General features: G+C 41.9%; 1 protein-coding gene across 1 annotated transcript in view; it reads left to right on the forward strand.

Moving 5' to 3' along the window:
* The window catches only part of LOC139753523 (uncharacterized), a 193842-nt gene extending 188651 nt beyond the window's left edge, over positions 1-5191 (forward strand). The window contains exons 9-10 of the mRNA XM_071670169.1: positions 3517-3748; positions 5016-5191. Of these exons, the coding sequence (XP_071526270.1) occupies positions 3517-3748; positions 5016-5191 (408 nt within the window). The remainder of the gene's footprint in view (positions 1-3516; positions 3749-5015) is intronic.
* Positions 5192-20911: the final 15720 nt, after the last annotated feature.

Genomic DNA, 20911 nt, shown 5'->3' on the forward strand with positions numbered 1-20911 from the left:
CCTTGCCCTCCTTTCACCCTCCTGCATGTTCAGGCCCCGATCACACAAAATCTTTTTCACTCCATCTTTCCACCTCCAATCTGGTCTCCCTCTTCTCCTCGTTCCCTCCACCTCCGACACATATATCCTCTTGGTCAATCTTTCCTCACTCATTCTCTCCATGTGCCCAAACCACTTCAAAACACCCTCTTCTGCTCTCTCAACCACGCTCTTTTTATTTCCACACATCTCTCTTACCCTTACGTTACTCACTCGATCAAACCACCTCACACCACACATTGTCCTCAAACATCTCATTTCCAGCACATCCATCCTCCTGCGCACAACTCTATCCATAGCCCACGCCTCGCAGCCATACAACATTGTTGGAACCACTATTCCTTCAAACATACCCATTTTTGCTTTCCGAGATAATGTTCTCGACTTCCACACATTCTTCAAGGCCCCCAGAATTTTCGCCCCCTCCCCCACCCTATGATCCACTTCCGCTTCCATGGTTCCATCCGCTGCCAGATCCACTCCCAGATATCTAAAACACTTCACTTCCTCCAGTTTTTCTCCATTCAAACTCACCTCCCAATTGACTTGACCCTCAACCCTACTGTACCTAATAACCTTGCTCTTATTCACATTTACTCTTAACTTTCTTCTTTCACACACTTTACCAAACTCAGTCACCAGCTTCTGCAGTTTCTCACATGAATCAGCCAACAGCGCTGTATCATCAGCGAACAACAACTGACTCACTTCCCAAGCTCTCTCATCCCCAACAGACTTCATACTTGCCCCTCTTTCCAAAACTCTTGCATTTACCTCCCTAACAACCCCATCCATAAACAAATTAAACAACCACGGAGACATCACACACCCCTGCCGCAAACCTACATTCACTGAGAACCAATCACTTTCCTCTCTTCCTACACGTACATATGCCTTACATCCTCGATAAAAACTTTTCACTGCTTCTAACAACTTTCCTCCTACACCATATATTCTTAATACCTTCCACAGAGCATCTCTATCAACTCTATCATATGCCTTCTGCAGATCCATAAATGCTACATACAAATCCATTTGCTTTTCTAAGTATTTCTCACATACATTCTTCAAAGGAAACACCTGATCCACACATCCTCTACCACTTCTGAAACCACACTGCTCTTCCCCAATCTGATGCTCTGTACATGCCTTCACCCTCTCAATCAATACCCTCCCATATGATTTACCAGGAATACTCAATATATATATATATATATATATATATATATATATATATATATATATATATATATATATATATATATATATATATCTGGGGAAGGCATATGATAGAGTTGATAGAGATGCTCTGTGGCAGGTATTAAGAATATATGGTGTGGGAGGCAAGTTGTTAGAAGCAGTGAAAAGTTTTTATCGAGGATGTAAAGCATGTGTACGTGTAGGAAGAGAGGAAAGTCATTGGTTCTCAGTGAATGTAGGTTTGCGGCAGGGGTGTGTGATGTCTCCATGGTTGTTTAATTTGTTTATGGATGGGGTTGTTAGGGAGGTAAATGCAAGAGTTTTGGAAAGAGGGGCAAGTATGAAGTCTGTTGGGGATGAGAGAGCTTGGGAAGTGAGTCAGTTTTTGTTCGCTGATGATACAACGCTGGTGGCTGATTCATGTGAGAAACTGCAGAAGCTGGTGACTGAGTTTGGTAAAGTGTGTGAAAGAAGAAAGTTAAGAGTAAATGTGAATAAGAGCAAGGTTAATAGGTACAGTAGGGTTGAGGGTCAAGTCAATTGGGAGGTAAGTTTGAATGGAGAAAAACTGGAGGAAGTAAAGTGTTTTAGATATCTGCGAGTGGATCTGGCAGCGGATGGAACCATGGAAGCGGAAGTGGATCATAGGGTGGGGGAGGGGGCGAAAATTCTGGGAGCCTTGAAGAATGTGTGGAAGTCGAGAACATTATCTCGGAAAGCAAAAATGGGTATGTTTGAAGGAATAGTGGTTCCAACAATGTTGTATGGCTGCGAGGCGTGGGCTATGGATAGAGTTGTGCGCAGGAGGATGGATGTGCGGGAAATGAGATGTTTGAGGACAATGTGTCGTGTGAGGTGTTTTGATCGAGTAAGTAACGTAAGGGTAAGAGAGATGTGTGGAAATAAAAAGAGCGTGGTTGAGAGAGCAGAAGAGGGTGTTTTGAAATGGTTTGGGCACATGGAGAGAATGAATGAGGAAAGATTGACCAAGAGGATATATGTGTCGGAGGTGGAGGGAACGAGGAGAAGTGGGAGACCAAATTGGAGGTGGAAAGATGGAGTGAAAAAGATTTTGTGTGATCGGGGCCTGAACATGTAGGAGGGTGAAAGGAGGGCAAGGAATAGAGTGAATTGGATCGATGTGGTATACCGGGGTTGACGTGCTGTCAGTGGATTGAATCAAGGCATGTGAAGCGTCTGTGGTAAACCATGGAAAGCTGTGTAGGTATGTATATTTGCGTGTGTGGACGTATGTATATACATGTGTATGGGGGTGGGTTGGGCCATTTCTTTCCTCTGTTTCCTTGCGCTACCTCGCAAACGCGGGAGACAGCGACAAAAAAAAAAGAATATATATATATATATATATATATATATATATATATATATATATATATATATATATATATATATATATATATATATGTTTGTGTGTGCACGTTATAGGTGATTTCCATTTCTGACATGGGTCTGCAGGAAAGGCAGCCGTCATATTATTATTGTTACCAGTAGAACTTGTTGGGGAAAATGGTTATGGTGACTGTAGGTCAGGTTCAAAAGGGCATTCGATGAGCCCTCATCTGCTACAGCAAATGATGATCAAAACTCAGGTGAGACGGTAGAGCTGTGGGCCAAATTATCTAACTCTCGGTCCAGCTGCCCCAGTTGGTGTGAGTCCAGATCTCTACATGCAAACCCAAGATATAGTTAGTCATTACTTGCAACACCCTACTTGCTAACTTCTTCTCCAGTCAGTATAACCTTGTTGTGGCAAGTGTTGTTAGCAACATGGGTTTGCACAGAGGGTGTTATAGATCCTTCAGGAGCTCCACCAAACTACATAGACAGGTATGCCTGAGACCAATTATTTTCCTGGTACAGCCTACCACTACTTTACTTGCTGACCATTGGTTTAATCATCGCTTGCTTCAGCAGTTGTGAGTGAGTATTGTATTGAAGGTGCTTGTAGCCCTGCTGCTATACCTGCTGACCGATTTCGTGTTCACCACATCGGTGAAAGTGTCACTGACGTACGTGATGACAGTGTCAACGGACCTATTACTCTAACACTTGGCCTATGATACTGTCCCAATTGCCTCAAATGACACAGGTCTGTATCTTTTACCCTGACAGGTGTGGCTGTGTATCTGTCTGGTGACTGTGTACCCTTTACCCTGGCAGGTGTGGCTGTGTATCTGCCTGGTGACTGTGTACCCTTTACCCTGACAGGTGTGGCTGTGTATCTGCCTGGTGACTGTGTACCCTTTACCCTGGCAGGTGTGGCTGTGTATCTGCCTGGTGACTCTACTTGTAGGACCGATACTTTATCTGGTGACTCGTCTGCTGGTGGCATATACAGAAGAAGAAGACAGAGCCCAGTACTCCTTGCAGAACTTCAGCTTCAACATGTACAGGAACCTGATGGTACAGAGCAACCTCATCATATCCCATCGATGGTCCCTCCGCTTCTTATTCTTCTGCTGGTACCTTTTCTCCTTCTACATATACGGTAAGATTAGCCTGTGTACTCCAGAAGACTACAATGAGCATTACAAAAAGTGGCTACTTGAAAGTATTTGATACAATAATTGACAACCAACATTCTTTTCCTTTCTCCATATTCGCTTGGACGAATGCCACCAATCATAACATACAATACACAGCAGGAAATTATGAACAGGTATGGAAAAATATCAGACTTACTGCAGCTAGTGCAATTATACTTGGAGGCTTATACATGGTGATCGTATGCAACAATAGGCGAAAGTATTATTCATTAACTTCGGCCTGACATCAGACTAATTGGTGTGATTCTTATGTGGCGGGTCATTATCGGCGGCAGCAGCAACATGTACATTGTATTGTTTTAAGTTGTCATAATATAATTGTCCAGCTTCGGTAGGATTATCAACATAGGAAATGATTTACCAGTTAAAGTGATCCACGAATGACATTATTTACGCCTCCTTGATTTGCAGGTTTCTTGTTTTTGTATCATCCGTATGCCTTTCTACTTTTGCCACACAATATATGAATTTCTGATATCTTACACAATCACAAATAACTTCGAAGGAACCCAGTGGTCTGCTACAGTTTGAATTCCTTTTTAGTATTTTGTATCTCTGTATCTTTTCTTTTCACTATCTTACTTTGAAAACTTAAAGATTGCGATTAGGTCACTCAAAACTTTTCTCTCTTCTCTAGTGGGTAAATTCATGAATCTCTGACCTTTCCCTCTATTTGAGTTCTCCTAATTATCGTAGTATGTTTGTTATCCTCCTCTGGACCCTATCTGTCACTTCGTTGTGCTAGTTTAGGTACGATGACCAAACATAAGAAACCTCTAGTTTTGGCCTACCGTAGAACATAAACAGCCCGGTGAATATTATCTTATCCTTATACCTAAATGCTATTCTTCTCTTTACCTTCGCACAGTTGTTTCCTCCACTGATCTCCAATGATTGAACTCGGGCGACAGGTTAGGGGACAATATCTGCTCCCAAGTCCCTCATTTCTAACCAGGCCTTCTTCCATTCTATCCCACACCCATCACCTTTCATTTACATGAGTTGTCTTTCATCAACCGTGTATGAGAGTAACTCTGAAGCTTGTTCATGTTTCCTTGTCGATGAACGCAATCCACGTCGCTTTTTTCCTCGCTCATGACTTTGACATCATTCGAAAACAATTTAGGTATGAGTCCAATCTCTCTCTTTCTCTTACAGAGCTTTCCAGGACCAATAACTTTTAATCTTATCTCTGAAACTCACCTCCAGCACTGTACTCGGGGACGCTGACGGCGGTGTTGGCTATACCAGCTTTTGAGAAACCCATCGACTCACTACATGACCTTGCTCAGGCCCGCCAGGACGGCTACACAATCGGCACCGTTAGGGACACCAGTTTTGTGGTTGCTCTCAAGGTAATTTCTGATGGTGTTAGTCAACCATAAGTGAATTATACCACTAACTACTAAGAGCTGAAACTTATTTTGATCTGACCGGATACACTTTTTCTGATGTTCAGTATGTATGGCTTCAAAGAGAAAGTGAAGGATACGGTTATGTGTATCATCCTTGTTATTGCATGGTTGAATGCTAGTGTTCTCAAATTTGGTCGTGAAAAACGAGGAAAAATATAAAAAGAGATGTGCGTTGGAATTGCCTCATTGAACTTATACAATCAAATAAATATTGTTCACGATTGTAAGATGCTGTACAAGTCCGAATTAAGAGACGACATAAGTTCAGTACGAGAAAAATAACACGTAGTGAATAAGGATAGGAAGAAAAATAAGTTTCAGCATTCCAAATGGAACTATAGGCGTAAAGTTGGTCAGGGGTAGAGGCTGAAGAATGAAGGTTGTATATGGAAGGAGAAGAGGGCGTAGGTTAAAGGGCAGGACGTTGAGAAGCGGCTGGAGCGGAAACTGTTCATTAGAAAACACCGAAAACCAGAAAATCGAAACTACGACAGTTTAGTAAGACTTGTCATCCTCTTAAGTGCCTAATAGATGTCGAGAGACGTGGCGAAAGATTCACCAAGATCGCAAAGACAAGAGTTGAGGCTGGTCACACTCGACCTTCCACCACGAAAGCAATATTGGTAATCTGAATGAAGGAAATGTCAATCTAGATTTTCGAGGAAATAGGAGATGGCAGAGGTTTGAGTGATGGGGCGATAGAAGACTTACAGCAGTTCCTTTTCTTAGGAATGGGCTGGACCAATGTATTCTTAATAAAAGGAGGAAAAGTTGGGTTTTTTAAACACAGACGAAATAGAAGAGCATGATCAAGTGGGCACTCCCTCTGGACACTTTCTCATCGGATGTACATAAATGTAAATCCTTAGAGCCTCTCCATCCTTCGACAGCGGCAGACTTGGGTCATACGAGAGTACCATTCAATTTATATTTGAGAAGACCCTGAACCTACGTATATACCAGTGGTTCTCAACTTTCTCAACTCAGTAACACCTTTCTAAAACTATTATGATGACTGTTGCTCACCAGCCAACCTTCTAGGTGTCTACCACACCTCCTGTGGCTAAAAGCAAGTTTCAACACGGTTAGACAAAGCTCAGTACCATAGGCAGTTCTGGACAACCAAAAACCACCGATTCCTTGAGGAAAAATTGATTCAAGAAAGGCTGAACCAATATAATGATATAAAACATATGATAAACAAAACAAGGAAGGAAGCGAACGAAGGAATGTGGGAAACTTCACGATACATAATGGCTTCGATAACAGCAGCAATAACGACTGAACGAACAGCATTGAATGTGTAGATATCTTTTTCTACCTCAATTGCTGGCAGTGATCTGTCCTGCAGGTGCAATCTATCACTTTTGTGTTTGCGCGCGCGCGTGTATGTGTGTGTGTGTGTGTGTGTGTGTGTGTGTGTGTGTGTGTGTGTGTGGAGGGGGGGTCATTTCTAAATCACTGTGCGTACTGCTATATCAGCTTCAAAAGTTGAAAAGTGGCAACAGTGTCTCACTTGATTATTTGAAATGGAAACATTGACTACATTATGATGGAAAACTAGCATCACATGCTGTCAGCGGTTATATATACATTCCCAAACACTGGAAACCTTGAAGCTTCCTCTGCGAAAGTGATTTTCTGAATTTGATCACATCATTAATGGACTGCCAACGTAAATCATCTGTGATTTTAGAACCTTCAATTCCTTTAATATTCTATCGTTAATATTCAACTCAAAACATAAATAAAGGCAACAGAAACAATTTTGGCCACTGAACTGCTAGTCCACTGAAAACAAATAATGCTTCGTAATTGTTCTTATTTATCTAAATCAAACTAACTGAAATTCTCTGAGCGACCCCCTGCCGCTCCCTAAGCGTTTATTCGTCAGCTTCAAAAACGCCCATTGGGGCAGTACCACTCAGACTGGGAACCACTGGTCTAGATAAGAACCTTCTTTCTCAGATTAGGTGGCGTTGGGATCTGCACTGTTTCGCAATATGGTTCCTGCACCAACTTACCTGTATTCCACCGTTACTTCGGGTGATCTGGTGTCCGGAATGCTGCAAGAAGCTGTGCAGAGTTCCACATTTCATCAGGGCAGCCAGGATGTGAGGAAACGTAATATATAATCATCAAGACCCACTTCTTCATGGAACCATGAGCACAGCAGCTGGGATGTGGAGAAGCTGGCCTGTGCGACGCCTCAGGAGCATGCCTCAGCCAGTCGTCTACCGGGCCGGATTTATCCCAGGCCCGCATGAGGATGGCCTAATGGCTAACAATGAGGAACCTCCGTGACACCTGTCTGGACCCACATGTTCTGCGCATTGGTATAACCCTACTCCGTCCAGCCACATTTTCCTCTCAGTCTAGGAGTTCCGCGTCACAATAATGTTACAATAGTTTGGATGGTTTACATGAGTTTACATGAGAAAGACAGGCTGCCGGAGGTCTGATTGGCTCATGACTGAATTACCTAAAAAAATTTGATTTAACTTGACAAAAAAAACAATAACCACTTTGAATCGTAGAGGGAAGAAATCCTACACACCCACACACAAAACACACACACACACACACACACACACACACAAACACACACACACACATTGTCATCCTTTCCTACATATATATATATATATATATATATATATATATATATATATATATATATATATATATATATATATATATATATATATATCGAGGATGTAAGGCATGTGTACGTGTAGGAAGAGAGGAAAGTGATTGGTTCTCAGTGAATGTAGGTTTGCGGCAGGGGTGTGTGATGTCTCCATGGTTGTTTAATTTGTTTATGGATGGGGTTGTTAGGGAGGTAAATGCAAGAGTCTTGGAAAGAGGGGCAACTATGAAGTCTGTTGGGGATGAGAGAGCTTGGGAAGTGAGTCAGTTGTTGTTCGCTGATGATACAGCGCTGGTGGCGGATTCATGTGAGAAACTGCAGAACCTGGTGACGGAGTTTGGTAAAGTGTGTGGAAGAAGAAAGTTAAGAGTAAATGTGAATAAGAGCAAGGTTATTAGGTACAGTAGGGTTGAGGGTCAAGTCAATTGGGAGGTGAGTTTGAATGGAGAAAAACTGGAGGAAGTGAAGTGTTTTAGATATCTGGGAGTGGATCTGTCAGCGGATGGAACCATGGAAGCGGAAGTGGATCATAGGGTGGGGGAGGGGGCGAAAATTTTGGGAGCCTTGAAAAATGTGTGGAAGTCGAGAACATTATCCCGGAAAGCAAAAATGGGTATGTTTGAAGGAATAGTAGTTCCAACAATGTTGTATGGTTGCGAGGCGTGGGCTATGGATAGAGTTGTGCGCAGGAGGATGGATGTGCTGGAAATGAGATGTTTGAGGACAATGTGTGGTGTGAGGTGGTTTGATCGAGTAAGTAACGTAAGGGTAAGAGAGATGTGTGGAAATAAAAAGAGCGTGGTTGAGAGAGCAGAAGAAGGTGTTTTGAAATGGTTTGGGCACATGGAGAGAATGAGTGAGGAAAGATTGACCAAGAGGATATATGTGTCGGAGGTGGAGGGAACGAGGAGAAGAGGGAGACCAAATTGGAGGTGGAAAGATGGAGTGAAAAGGATTTTGTGTGATCGGGGCCTGAACATGCAGGAGGGTGAAAGAAGGGCAAGGAATAGAGTGAATTGGAGCGATGTGGGGTACAGGGGTTGACGTGCTGTCAGTGGATTGAATCAAGGCATGTGAAGCGTCCGGGGTAAACCAAGGAAAGCTGTGTAGGTATGTATATTTGCGTGTGTGGACGTGTGTATGTACATGTGTATGGGGGGGGGCTGGGCCATTTCTTTCGTCTGTTTCCTTGCGCTACCTCGCAAACGCGGGAGACAGCGACAAAGTATAAAAAAAAAAAAAAAATATATATATATATATATATATATATATATATATATATATATATATATATATATATATATATATATATATATATATATATATATATGTATATATATATATATATATATATGTGTGTGTGTGAGAAACTGCAGAAGCTGGTGACTGAGTTTGGTAAAGTGTGTGACAGAAGAAAGTTAAGAGTAAATGTGAATAAGAGCAAGGTTATTAGGTACAGTAGGGTTGAGGGTCAAGTCAATTGGGAGGTAAGTTTAAATGGAGAAAAACTGGAGGAAGTAAAGTGTTTTAGATATCTGGGAGTGGATCTGGCAGCGGATGGAACCATGGAAGCGGAAGTGGATCATAGGGTGGGGGAGGGGGCGAAAATCCTGGGAGCCTTGAAGAATGTGTGGAAGTCGAGAACATTATCTCGGAAAGCAAAAATGGTTATGTTTGAAGGAATAGTGCTTCCAACAATGTTGTATGGTTGCGAGGCGTGGGCTATGGATAGAGTTGTGCGCAGGAGGATGGATGTGCTGGAAATGAGATGTTTGAGGACAATGTGTGGTGTGAGGTGGTTTGATCGAGTAAGTAACGTAAGGGTAAGAGAGATGTGTGGAAATAAAAAGAGCGTGGTTGAGAGAGCAGAAGAGGGTGATTTGAAATGGTTTGGGCACATGGAGAGAATGAGTGAGGAAAGATTGACCAAGAGGATATATGTGTCGGAGGTGGAGGGAACGAGGAGAAGTGGGAGACCAAATTGGAGGTGGAAAGATGGAGTGAAAAAGATTTTGTGTGATCCGGGCCTGAACATGCAGGAGGGTGAAATTCGGGCAAGGAATAGAGTGAATTGGATCGATGTGGTATACCGGGGTTGACGTGCTGTCAGTGGATTGAATCAGGGCATGTGAAGCGTCTGGGGTAAACCATGGAAAGCTGTGTAGGTATGTATATTTGCGTGTGTGGACGTATGTATATACATGTATATGGGGGTGGGTTGGGCCATTTCTTTCGTCTGTTTCCTTGCGCTACCTCTCAAACGCGGGAGACAGCGACAAAGCCGAAATATATATATATATATATATATATATATATATATATATATATATATATATATATATATATATATATATATATATATATATATATATATATATATATATATATATGTACATATATATATATATATATATATATATATATATATATATATATATATATATATATATATATATATATATATATATATATATATATATATATATATATATATATATATATATATATATATATATATATATATATATATATATATATATATATATATATATATATTATCCCTAAGGATAGGGGAGAAAGAATACTTCCCACTCATTCCTCACGTGTCGTAGAAGGCGACTAGAGGGGACGGGAGCGGAGGGGCTAGAAATCCTCCCCTCCTTGTATATTAACCTTCTAAAATGGGTAACAGAAGAAGGAGTCACGCGGGGAGTGCTCATCCACCTCGAAGGCTCAGATTGGGGTGTCTAAATGTGTGTGGATGTAACGAAGATGTGAAAAAAGGAGAGATAGGTAGTATGTTTGAGGAAAGGAACATGGATGTTTTGGCTCTGAGTGAAACGAAACTCAAGGGTAAAGGGGAAGATTGGTTTGGGAATGTCTTGGGCGTAAAGTCAGGGGTTAGTGAGAGGACAAGAGCAATGGAAGGAGTAGAACTACTCCTCAAACAGGAGTTGTGGGAGAATGTGATACAATGTAAGAAAGTAAATTCTCGATCAATATGGGTAAAACTAAAAGTTGATGGAGAGAGATGGGTGATTATTGGTGCATATGCACCTGGGCATGAGAAGAAAGATCATGAGAGGCAAGTGTTTTGGGAGCAGCTGCATGTGTGTGTTAGTGGTTTTGATGCACAAGACCGGGTTGTAGTGATGGTTGATTTGAATGCAAAAGTGAGTAATGTGGCAGTTGAGGGAATAATTGGTATACATGGGGTGTTCAGTGTTGTAAATGGAAATGGTAAAGAGCTTGTAGATTTATGTGCTAAAAAAGGACTCACGATTGGGAATACCTGGTTTAAAATGCGAGATATACATAAGTATACGTATGTAAGTAGGAGAGATGGCCAGAGAGCGTGTTAATTGACAGGAGCGCGAAAAAAGACTTTTGGATGTTAATGTGCTGAGAGATGCAACTGGAGGGATGTCTGATCATTATCTTGTGGAGGCGAAGCTGAAGATTTGTATGGGTTTTCAGAAAAGAAGAGAGAGTGTTAGGGTGAAGAGGGTGGTGAGAGTAAGTGAGCTTGGGAAGGAGACTTGTGTGAGGAAGTACCAAGAGAGATTGAGTACAGAATTGAAAAAGGTGAGAACAAAGGAGGTGAGGGGATTTGGGGAGGAGTGGGATGTATTTACAGAAGCAGTGATGGCTTGCGCAAAAGATGCTTGTGCCATGAGAAGCGTGGGAGGTGGGTTGATTAGAAAGAGTAGTGAGTGGTGGGATGAAGAAGTAAGATTATTAGTGCAAGAGAAGAGAGAGGCATTTGGACGAATTTTGCAGGGAAAAAATGCAAATGAGTGGGAGATGTATAAAAGAAAGAGGAAGAAGGTCAAGAGAGAGGTTCAAGAGGTGAAAAAGAGGGCAAATGAGAGATGGGGTGAGAGAGCATCAGTAATTTTAGGGAGAATAAAAAGATGTTCTGGAAGGAGGTAAATAAATTGCGTAAGACAAGGGAGCAAATGGGAACTTCAGTGAAGGGGGCTAATGGGGAGGTGATAACAAGTAGTGGTGATGTGAGAAGGAGATGGAGTGAGTGTTTTGAAGGTTTGTCGAATGTGTTTGATGATAGAGTGGCAGATATAGGGTGTTTTGGTCGAGGTGGTGTGCAAAGTGAGAGGGTCAAGGAAAATGATTTGGTAAACAGAGAAGAGGTAGTAAAAGCTTTGCGGATGATGAAAGCCGGCAAAGCAGCAGGTTTGGATAGTATTGCTGTGGAATTTTTTGAAAAAGGGGGTGACTGTGTTGTTGACTGGTTGGTAAGGTTATTTAATGTATGTAGGATATATGGTGATGTGCCTGAAGATTAGAGGATTGCTTGCATAGTGCCATTGTACAAAGGCAAAGGAGATGAGAGTGAGTGCTCAAATTACAGAGGTATAAGTTTGTAGAGTATTCCTGGTAAATTATATGGGAGGGTATTGATTGAGAGGGTGAAGGCATGTACAGAGCATCAGATTGGGGAAGAACAGTGTGGTTTCAGAAGTGGTAGAGGATGCCTGGATCAGGTGTTTGCTTTGAAGAATGTATGTGAGAAATACTTAGAAAGGAAATGGATTTGTATGTAGCATTTATGGATCTGGAGAAGGCATATGATAGAGTTGATATAGATGATCTGTGGAAGGTACTAAGAACATATGGTGTGAGAGGCAAGTTGTTAGAAGCAGTGAAAACTTTTTATCGAGGATGTAAGGCATGTGTACGTGTAGGAAAGAGGAAAGTGATTGGTTCTCAGTAAATGTCGGTCTGCGGCAGGGGGTGTGTGATGTCTCCATGGTTGTTTAATTTGTTTAAGGATGGGTTGTTAGGGAGGTGAATGCAAGAGTTTTGGAAAGAGGGGCAAGTATGAAGTCTGTAGTGGATGAGAGAGCTTGGGAAGTGAGTCAGTTGTTGTTCGCTGATGATACAGCGCTGGTGGCTGATTCATGTGAGAAACTGCTGAGGCTGGTGACTGAGTTTGGTAAAGTGTGTGAAAGAGGAAAGTTAAGAGTAAATTTGAATAAGAGCAAGGGTTGAGGGTCAAGTCAGTTGGGAGGGAAGTTTGAATGGAGAAAAAGTGGAGGAAGTAAAGTGTTTTAGATAACTGGGAGTGGATCTGGCAGCGGATGGAACAATGGAAGCGAAAGTGAATCATAGGGTGGGGGAGGGGGCGAAAATCCTGGGAGCCTTGAAGAATGTGTGGAAGTTGAGAACATTATCTCGGAAAGCAAAAATGGTTATGTTTAAAGGAATAGTGGTTCAAACAATGTTGTATGGTTGCGAGGCGTGGGTTATTGATAGAGTTGTGCGCAGGAGGGTGGATGTGCTGGAAATGAGATGTTTGAGGATAATATGTGGTGTGAGGTGGTTTGATCGAGTAAGTATTGTAAGGGTAAGAGAGATGTGTGGAAATAAAAAGAGAGTGGTTGAGAGAGCAGAAGAGGGTGTTTTGAAATGGTTTGGGCACATGGAGAGAATGAGTAAGGAAAGATTGACCAAGAGGATTTATGTGTCGGAGGTGGAGGGAACGAGGAGAAGTGGGAGAACAAATTGGAGGAGGAAAGATGGAGTGAAAAAGATTTTGAGTCATCGGGGCGTGAACATGCAGGATGGTGAAAGGCGGGCAAGGAATGGAGTGAATTGGATCGATATGGCATACCAGGGTCGACGTGCTGTCAATGGATTGAATGAGGGCATGTAAAGCGTCTGGGGTAAACTATGGAAAGTTCTGTGGGGCCTCGATGTGGAAAGGGAGCTGTGGTTTCGGGCATTATTACATGACATTTAGAGACTGAGTGTGAACGAATGTGGCCTTTGTTGTCTTTTCCTAGTGGTAACTCGCACACATGAGGGGGGAGGGGGATGTTATTCCATGTGTGGCTAGGTGGCGATGGGAATAAATAAAGGCAGACACAATAAATTATGTACATTTGTACATGTGTATATATGTCTGTGTGTGTATATATATGTGTACGTTGAGATGTATATATATGTGTATGAGATGTATATATATATGTATATATATGTGTACGTTGATATTTGCGTGTGTGGAGGTGTATGTATATACATGTGTATGGGGGAGGGTTGGGCCATTTCTTTCGTCTGTTTCCTTGCGCTACCTCGCAAACGCGGGAGACAGCGACAAAGGAAAATAATATAAATAAATAAATATATATATATATATATATATATATATATATATATATATATATATATATATATATATATATATATATATATATATATATATATATATACATATATATATATATATATATATATATATATATATATATCTTTTTTTTTCTTTTTTTTCTTGCTTTGTCGCTGTCTCCCGCGTTTGCGAGGTAGCGCAAGGAAACAGACGAAAGAAATGGCCCAACCCACCCCCATACACATGTATATACATACGTCCACACACGCAAATATACATACCTACACAGCTTTCCATGGTTTACCCCAGACGCTTCACATGCCCTGATTCAATCCACTGACAGCACGTCAACCCCGGTATACCATATCGATCCAATTCACTCTATTCCTTGCCCTCCTTTCACCCTCCTGTATGTTTAGGCCCCGATCACACAAAATCTCTTTCACTACATCTTTCCACCTCCAATTTGGTCTCCCACTTCTCTTCGTTCCCTCCACCTCCGACACATATATCCTCTTGGTCAATCTATCCTCACTCATTCTCTCCATGTGCCCAAACCACTTCAAAACACCCTCTTCTGCTCTCACAACCACGCTCTTTTTATTTCCAAACATCTCTCTTACCCTTACGTTAATTACTCGATCAAACCAACTCACACCACACAGTGTCCTCAAACATCTCATTTCCAGCACATCCATCCTCCTGCGCACAACTCTATCCATAGCCCACGCCTCGCACCCATAAAACATTGTTGGAACCACTATTCCTTTAAACATACCATTTTTGCTTTCCGAGATAATGTTCTCGACTTCCACACATTCTTCAAGGCTCCCAGGATTTTCGCCCCCTCCCCCACCCTATGATCCACTTCCGCTTCCATGGTTCCATCCGCTGCCAGATCCACTCCCAGATATGTAAAACACTTTACTTCATCCAGTTTTTCTACATTCAAACTTACCTCCCAATTGACTTGACCCTCAACCCTACTGTACCTAATAACCTTGCTCTTATTCACATTTGCTCTTAACTTTCTTCTTTCACACACTTTACCAAACTCAGTCACCAGCTTCTGTTGTTTCCCACATGAATCAGCCACCAGCGCTGTATCATCAGCGAACAACAACTGACTCACTTCCCAAGCTCTCTCATCCACAACAGACTTCGTACTTGCATTCACCTCCCTAACAACCCCATCCATAAACAAATTAAACAACCATGGAGACATCACACACCCCTGCCGCAAACCTACATTCACTGAGAACCAATGACTTTCACCTCTTCCTACACGTACACATGCCTTACATCCTCGATAAAAACTTTTCACTGCATCTAACAACTTGCCTCCCACACCATATACTCTTAATACCTTCCACAGAGCATCTCTATCAACTCTATCATATGACTTCTCCAGATCCATAAATGCTACATACAAATCCATTTGCTTTTCTAAGTATTTCTCACATACATTCTTCAAAGGAAACACCTGATCCACACATCCTCTACCACTTCTGAAACCACACTGCTCTTCCCCAATCTGATGCTCTGTACATGCCTTCACCCTCTCAAGCAATACCCTCCCATATAATTTACCAGGAATACTCAACAAACTTATACCTCTGTAATTTGAGCACTCACTCTTATCCCCTTTGCCTTTGTACAATGGCACTATACAAGCATTCCGCCAATCCTCAGGCACCTCACCATGAGTCATACATACATTGAATAACCTTACCAACCAGTCAATAATACAGTCACCCCCGTTTCTAATAAATCCCACTGCAATACCATCCAAACCTGCTGCCTTGCCGGCTTTCATCTTCCGCAAAGCTTTTACTACCTCTTCTCTGTTTACCAAATCATTTTCCCTAACCCTCTCACTTTGCACACTAAAACACCCTATATCTGCCACTCTATCATCAAACACATTAACCAAACCTTCAAAATACTCACTCCATCTCCTCACATCACCACTACTTGTTATCACCTCCCCATTTGCGCCCTTCACTGAAGTTCCCATTTGCTTCCTTGTCTAACGCACTTTATTTACCTCCTTCCAGAACATCTTTCTATTCTCCCTAAAATTTAATGATACTCTCTCACCCCAACTCTCATTTGCCCTCTTTTTCACCTCTTACACCTTTCTCTTGACCTCCTGTCTCTTTCTTTTATACATCTCCCACTCAATTGCATTTTTTCCCTGCAAAAATCGTCCAAATGCCACTCTCTTCTCTTTCACTAATAATCTTACTTTTACATCCCACCACTCACTACCCTTTCTAATCAACCCACCTCCCACTTTTCTCATGCCACAAGCATCTTTTGCGCAATCCATCACTGATTCCCTAAATACATCCCATTCCTCCCCCACTCCCCTTACTTCCATTGTTCTCACCTTTTTCCATTGTGTACTCAGTCTCTCCTGGTACTTCCTCACACAAGTCTCCTTCCCAAGCTCACTTACTCTCACCACCCTCTTCACCCCAACATTCACTCTTCTTTTCTGAAAACCCACACAAATCTTCACCTTAGCCTCCACAAGATAATGATCAGACATCCCTCCAGTTGCACCTCTCAGCATATTAACATCCAAAAGTCTCTCTTTCGCGCGCCTTTCAATTAACACGTAATCCAATAACGCTCTCTGGTCATCTCTCCTACTTACATACGTATACTTATGTATATCTCGCTTTTTAAACCAGGTATTCCCAATCACCGGTCCTTTTTCAGCACATAAATCTACAAGCTCCTCACCATTTCCATTTACAACACTGAACACCCCAAGTATACCAATTATTCCCTTAACTGCCACATTACTCACCTTTGCATTCAAATCACCCATCACTATAACCCGGTCTCGTGCATCAAAAACACTAACACACTCATTCAGCTGCTCCTAAAACACTTCCCTCTCACGATCTTTCTTCTCATGCCCAGGTGCATATGCACCAATAATCACCCATCTCTCTCCATCAACTTTCAGTTTTAGCCATATTCATCGAGAATTTACTTTCTTACATTCTATCACATATTCCCAACACTCCTGTTTCAGGAGTACTGCTACTCCTTCCCTTGCTCTTGTCCTCTCACTAACCTCTGACTTTACTCCCAAGACATTCCCAAGCCACTCTTCCCCTTTACCCTTGAGCTTCGTTTCACTCAGAGCCAAAACATCCAGGTTCCTTTCCTCAAACATACTACCTATCTCTCCTTTTTTCACATCTTGGTTACATCCACACACATTTAGACACCCCAGTCTGAACCCTCGAGGAGGATGAGGACTCCCCGCGTGACTCCTTCTTCTGTTTCCCATTTTAGAAAGGTAAAAGATACAAGAAGGGGAGGATTTCTGGCCCTCCGCTCCCGTCCCCTCTAGTCGCCTTCTACGACACGCGAGGAATGCGTGAGAAATATATATTTTTTTTTCTTTTTTTGCTTTGTCGCTGTCTCCCGCGTTTGCGAGGTAGCGCAAGGAAACAGGCGAAAGAAATGGCCCAACCCACCCCCATACACATGTATATACATACGTCCACACACGCAAAATATACATACCTACACAGCTTTCCATGGTTTACCCCAGACGCTTCACATGCCTTGATTCAATCCACTGACAGCACGTCAACCCCGGTATACCACATCGCTCCAATTCACTCTATTCCTTGCCCTCCTTTCACCCTCCTGCATGTTCAGGCCCCGATCACACAAAATCTTTTTCACTCCATCTTTCCACCTCCAATTTGGTCTCCCTCTTGTCCTCGTTCCCTCCACCTCCGACACATATATCCTCTTGGTCAATCTTTCCTCACTCATTCTCTCCATGTGATCAAACCATTTCAAAACACCCTCTTCTGCTCTCTCAACCACGCTCTTTTTATTTCCACACATCTCTCTTACCCTTGCGTTACTTACTCGATCAAACCACCTCACACCACACATTGTCCTCAAACATCTCATTTCCAGCACATCCATCCTCCTGCGCACCACTCTATCCATAGTCCACGCATCGCAACCATACAACATTGTTGGAACCACTATTCCTTCAAACATACCCATTTTTGCTTTCCGAGATAATGTTCTCGACTTCCACACATTCCTCAAGGATCCCAGAATTTTTGCCCCCTCCCCCACCCTATGATCCACTTCCGTTTCCATGTTTCCATCCGCTGCCAGATCCACTCCCAGATATCTAAAACACTTCACTTCCTCCAGTTTTTCTCCATTTAAACTCACCTCCCAATTGACTTGACCCTCAACCCTACTGTACCTAATAACCTTGCTCTTATTCACATTTTTTCTTAACTTTCTTCTTTCACACACTTTACCATACTCAGTCACCAGCTTCTGCAGTTTCTCACATGAATCTGCCACCAGCGCTGTATCATCAGCGAACAACAACTGACTCACTTCCCAAGCTCTCTCATCCCCAACAGACTTCATACTTGCCCCTCTTTCCAAAACTCTTGCATTCACCTCCCTAACAACCCCATCCATAAACAAGTTAAGCAACCATGGAGACATCACACACCCCTGCCGCAAACCTACATTCACTGAGAACCAATCACTTTCCTCTCTTCCTACACGTACACATGCCTTACATCCTCGATAAAAACTTTTCACTCCTAACAACTTGCCTCCAACACCATATATTCTTAATACCTTCCACAGAGCATCTCTATCAACTCTATCATATGCCTTCTCCAGATCCATAAATGCTACATACAAATCCATTTGCTTTTCTAAGTATTTCTCACATACATTCTTCAAAGCAAACACCTGATCCACACATCCTCTACCACTTCTGAAACCACACTGCTCTTTCCCAATCTGATGCTCTGTACATGCCTTCACCCTCTTAAGCAATACCCTCCCATATAATTTGCCAGGAATACTCAACAAACTTATACCTCTATAATTTGAGCACTCACTCTTATCCCCTTTGCCTTTGTACAATGGCACTATGCACGCATTCCGCCAATCCTCAGGCACCTCACCATGAGTCATACATACATTAAATAACCTTACCAACCAGCCAACAATACAGTCACACGCTTTTTTAATAAATTCCTCTGTAATACCATCCAAACCTGCTGCTTTGCCGGCTTTCATCTTCCGCAAAGCTTTTACTACCTCTTCTCTGTTTACCAAATCATTTTCCCTAACCCTCGCACTTTGCACACCACCTCGACTAAAACACCCTATATCTGCCACTCTATCATGAAACACATTCAACAAACCTTCAAAATACTCACTCCATCTCCTTCTCACATCACCACTACTTGTTATCACCTCCCCATTTGCGCCCTTCACTGAATTTCCCATTTGCTCCCTTGTCTTACGCACTTTATTTACCTCCTTCCAGAACATCTTTTTATTCTCCCTAAAAATTTAATGATACTCTCTCACCCCAACTCTCATTTCCCCTTTTTATATATATATATATATATATATATATATATATATATATATATATATATATATATATATATATATATATATATATATATATATATATATAAATATATATATATATATATATATATATATATATATATATATATATATATATATATATATATATATATATATATATATATATATATATATATATATATATATAACAAGTAGCGGTGATGTGAGAAGGAGATGGAATGAGTATTTTGAAGGTTTGTTGAATGTGTCTGATGACAGAGTGGCAGATATAGGGTGTTTTGGTCGAGGTGGTGTGCAAAGTGAGAGGGTTAGGGAAAATGATTTGGTAAACAGAGAAGAGGTAGTAAAAGCTTTGCGGAAGATGAAAGCCGGCAAGGCAGCAGGTTTGGATGGTATTGCAGTGGAATTTATTAAGAAAGGGGGTGACTGTATTGTTGACTGGTTGGTAAGGTTATTTAATGTATGTATGACTCATGGTGAGGTGCCTGAGGATTGGCGGAATGCGTGCATAGTGCCATTGTACAAAGGCAAAGGGGATAAGAGTGAGTGCTCAAATTACAGAGGTATAAGTTTGTTGAGTATTCCTGGTAAATTATATGGTAGGGTATTGATTGAGAGGGTGAAGGCATGTACAGAGCATCAGATTGGGGAAGAGCAGTGCGGTTTCAGAAGTGGTAGAGGATGTGTGGATCAGGTGTTTGCTTTGAAGAATGTATGTGAGAAATACTTAGAAAAGCAAATGGATTTGTATGTAGCATTTATGGATCTGGAGAAGGCATATGATAGAGTTGATAGAGATGCTCTGTGGAAGGTATTAAGAATATATGGTGTGGGAGGCAAGTTGTTAGAAGCAGTGAAAAGTTTTTATCGAGGATGTAAGGCATGTGTACGTGTAGGAAGAGAGGAAAGTGATTGGTTCTCAGTGAATGTAGGTTTGCGGCAGGGGTGTGTGATGTCTCCATGGTTGTTTAATTTGTTTATGGATGGGGTTGTAAGGGAGGTAAATGCAAGAGTCCTGGAAAGAGGGGCAAGTATGAAGTCTGTTGGGGATGAGAGAGCTTGGGAAGTGAGTCAGTTGTTGTTCGCTGATGATACAGCGCTGGTGGCTGATTCATGTGAGAAACTGCAGAAGCTGGTGACTGAGTTTGGTAAAGTGTGTGGAAGAAGAAAGTTGAGAGTAAATGTGAATAAGAGCAAGGTTATTAGGTACAGTAGGGGTGAGGGTCAAGTCAATTGGGAGGTGAGTTTGAATGGAGAAAAACTGGAGGAAGTGAAGTGTTTTAGATATCTGGGAGTGGATCTGTCAGCGGATGGAACCATGGAAGCGGAAGTGGATCATAGGGTGGGGGAGGGGGCGAAAATTTTGGGAGCCTTGAAAAATGTGTGGAAGTCGAGAACACTATCTCGGAAAGCAAAAATGGGTATGTTTGAGGGAATAGTGGTTCCAACAATGTTGTATGGTTGCGAGGCGTGGGCTATGGAT

Source organism: Panulirus ornatus, chromosome 14, assembly GCF_036320965.1.
Source record: "Panulirus ornatus isolate Po-2019 chromosome 14, ASM3632096v1, whole genome shotgun sequence".
In the NCBI taxonomy this organism is placed as follows: domain Eukaryota; kingdom Metazoa; phylum Arthropoda; class Malacostraca; order Decapoda; family Palinuridae; genus Panulirus; species Panulirus ornatus.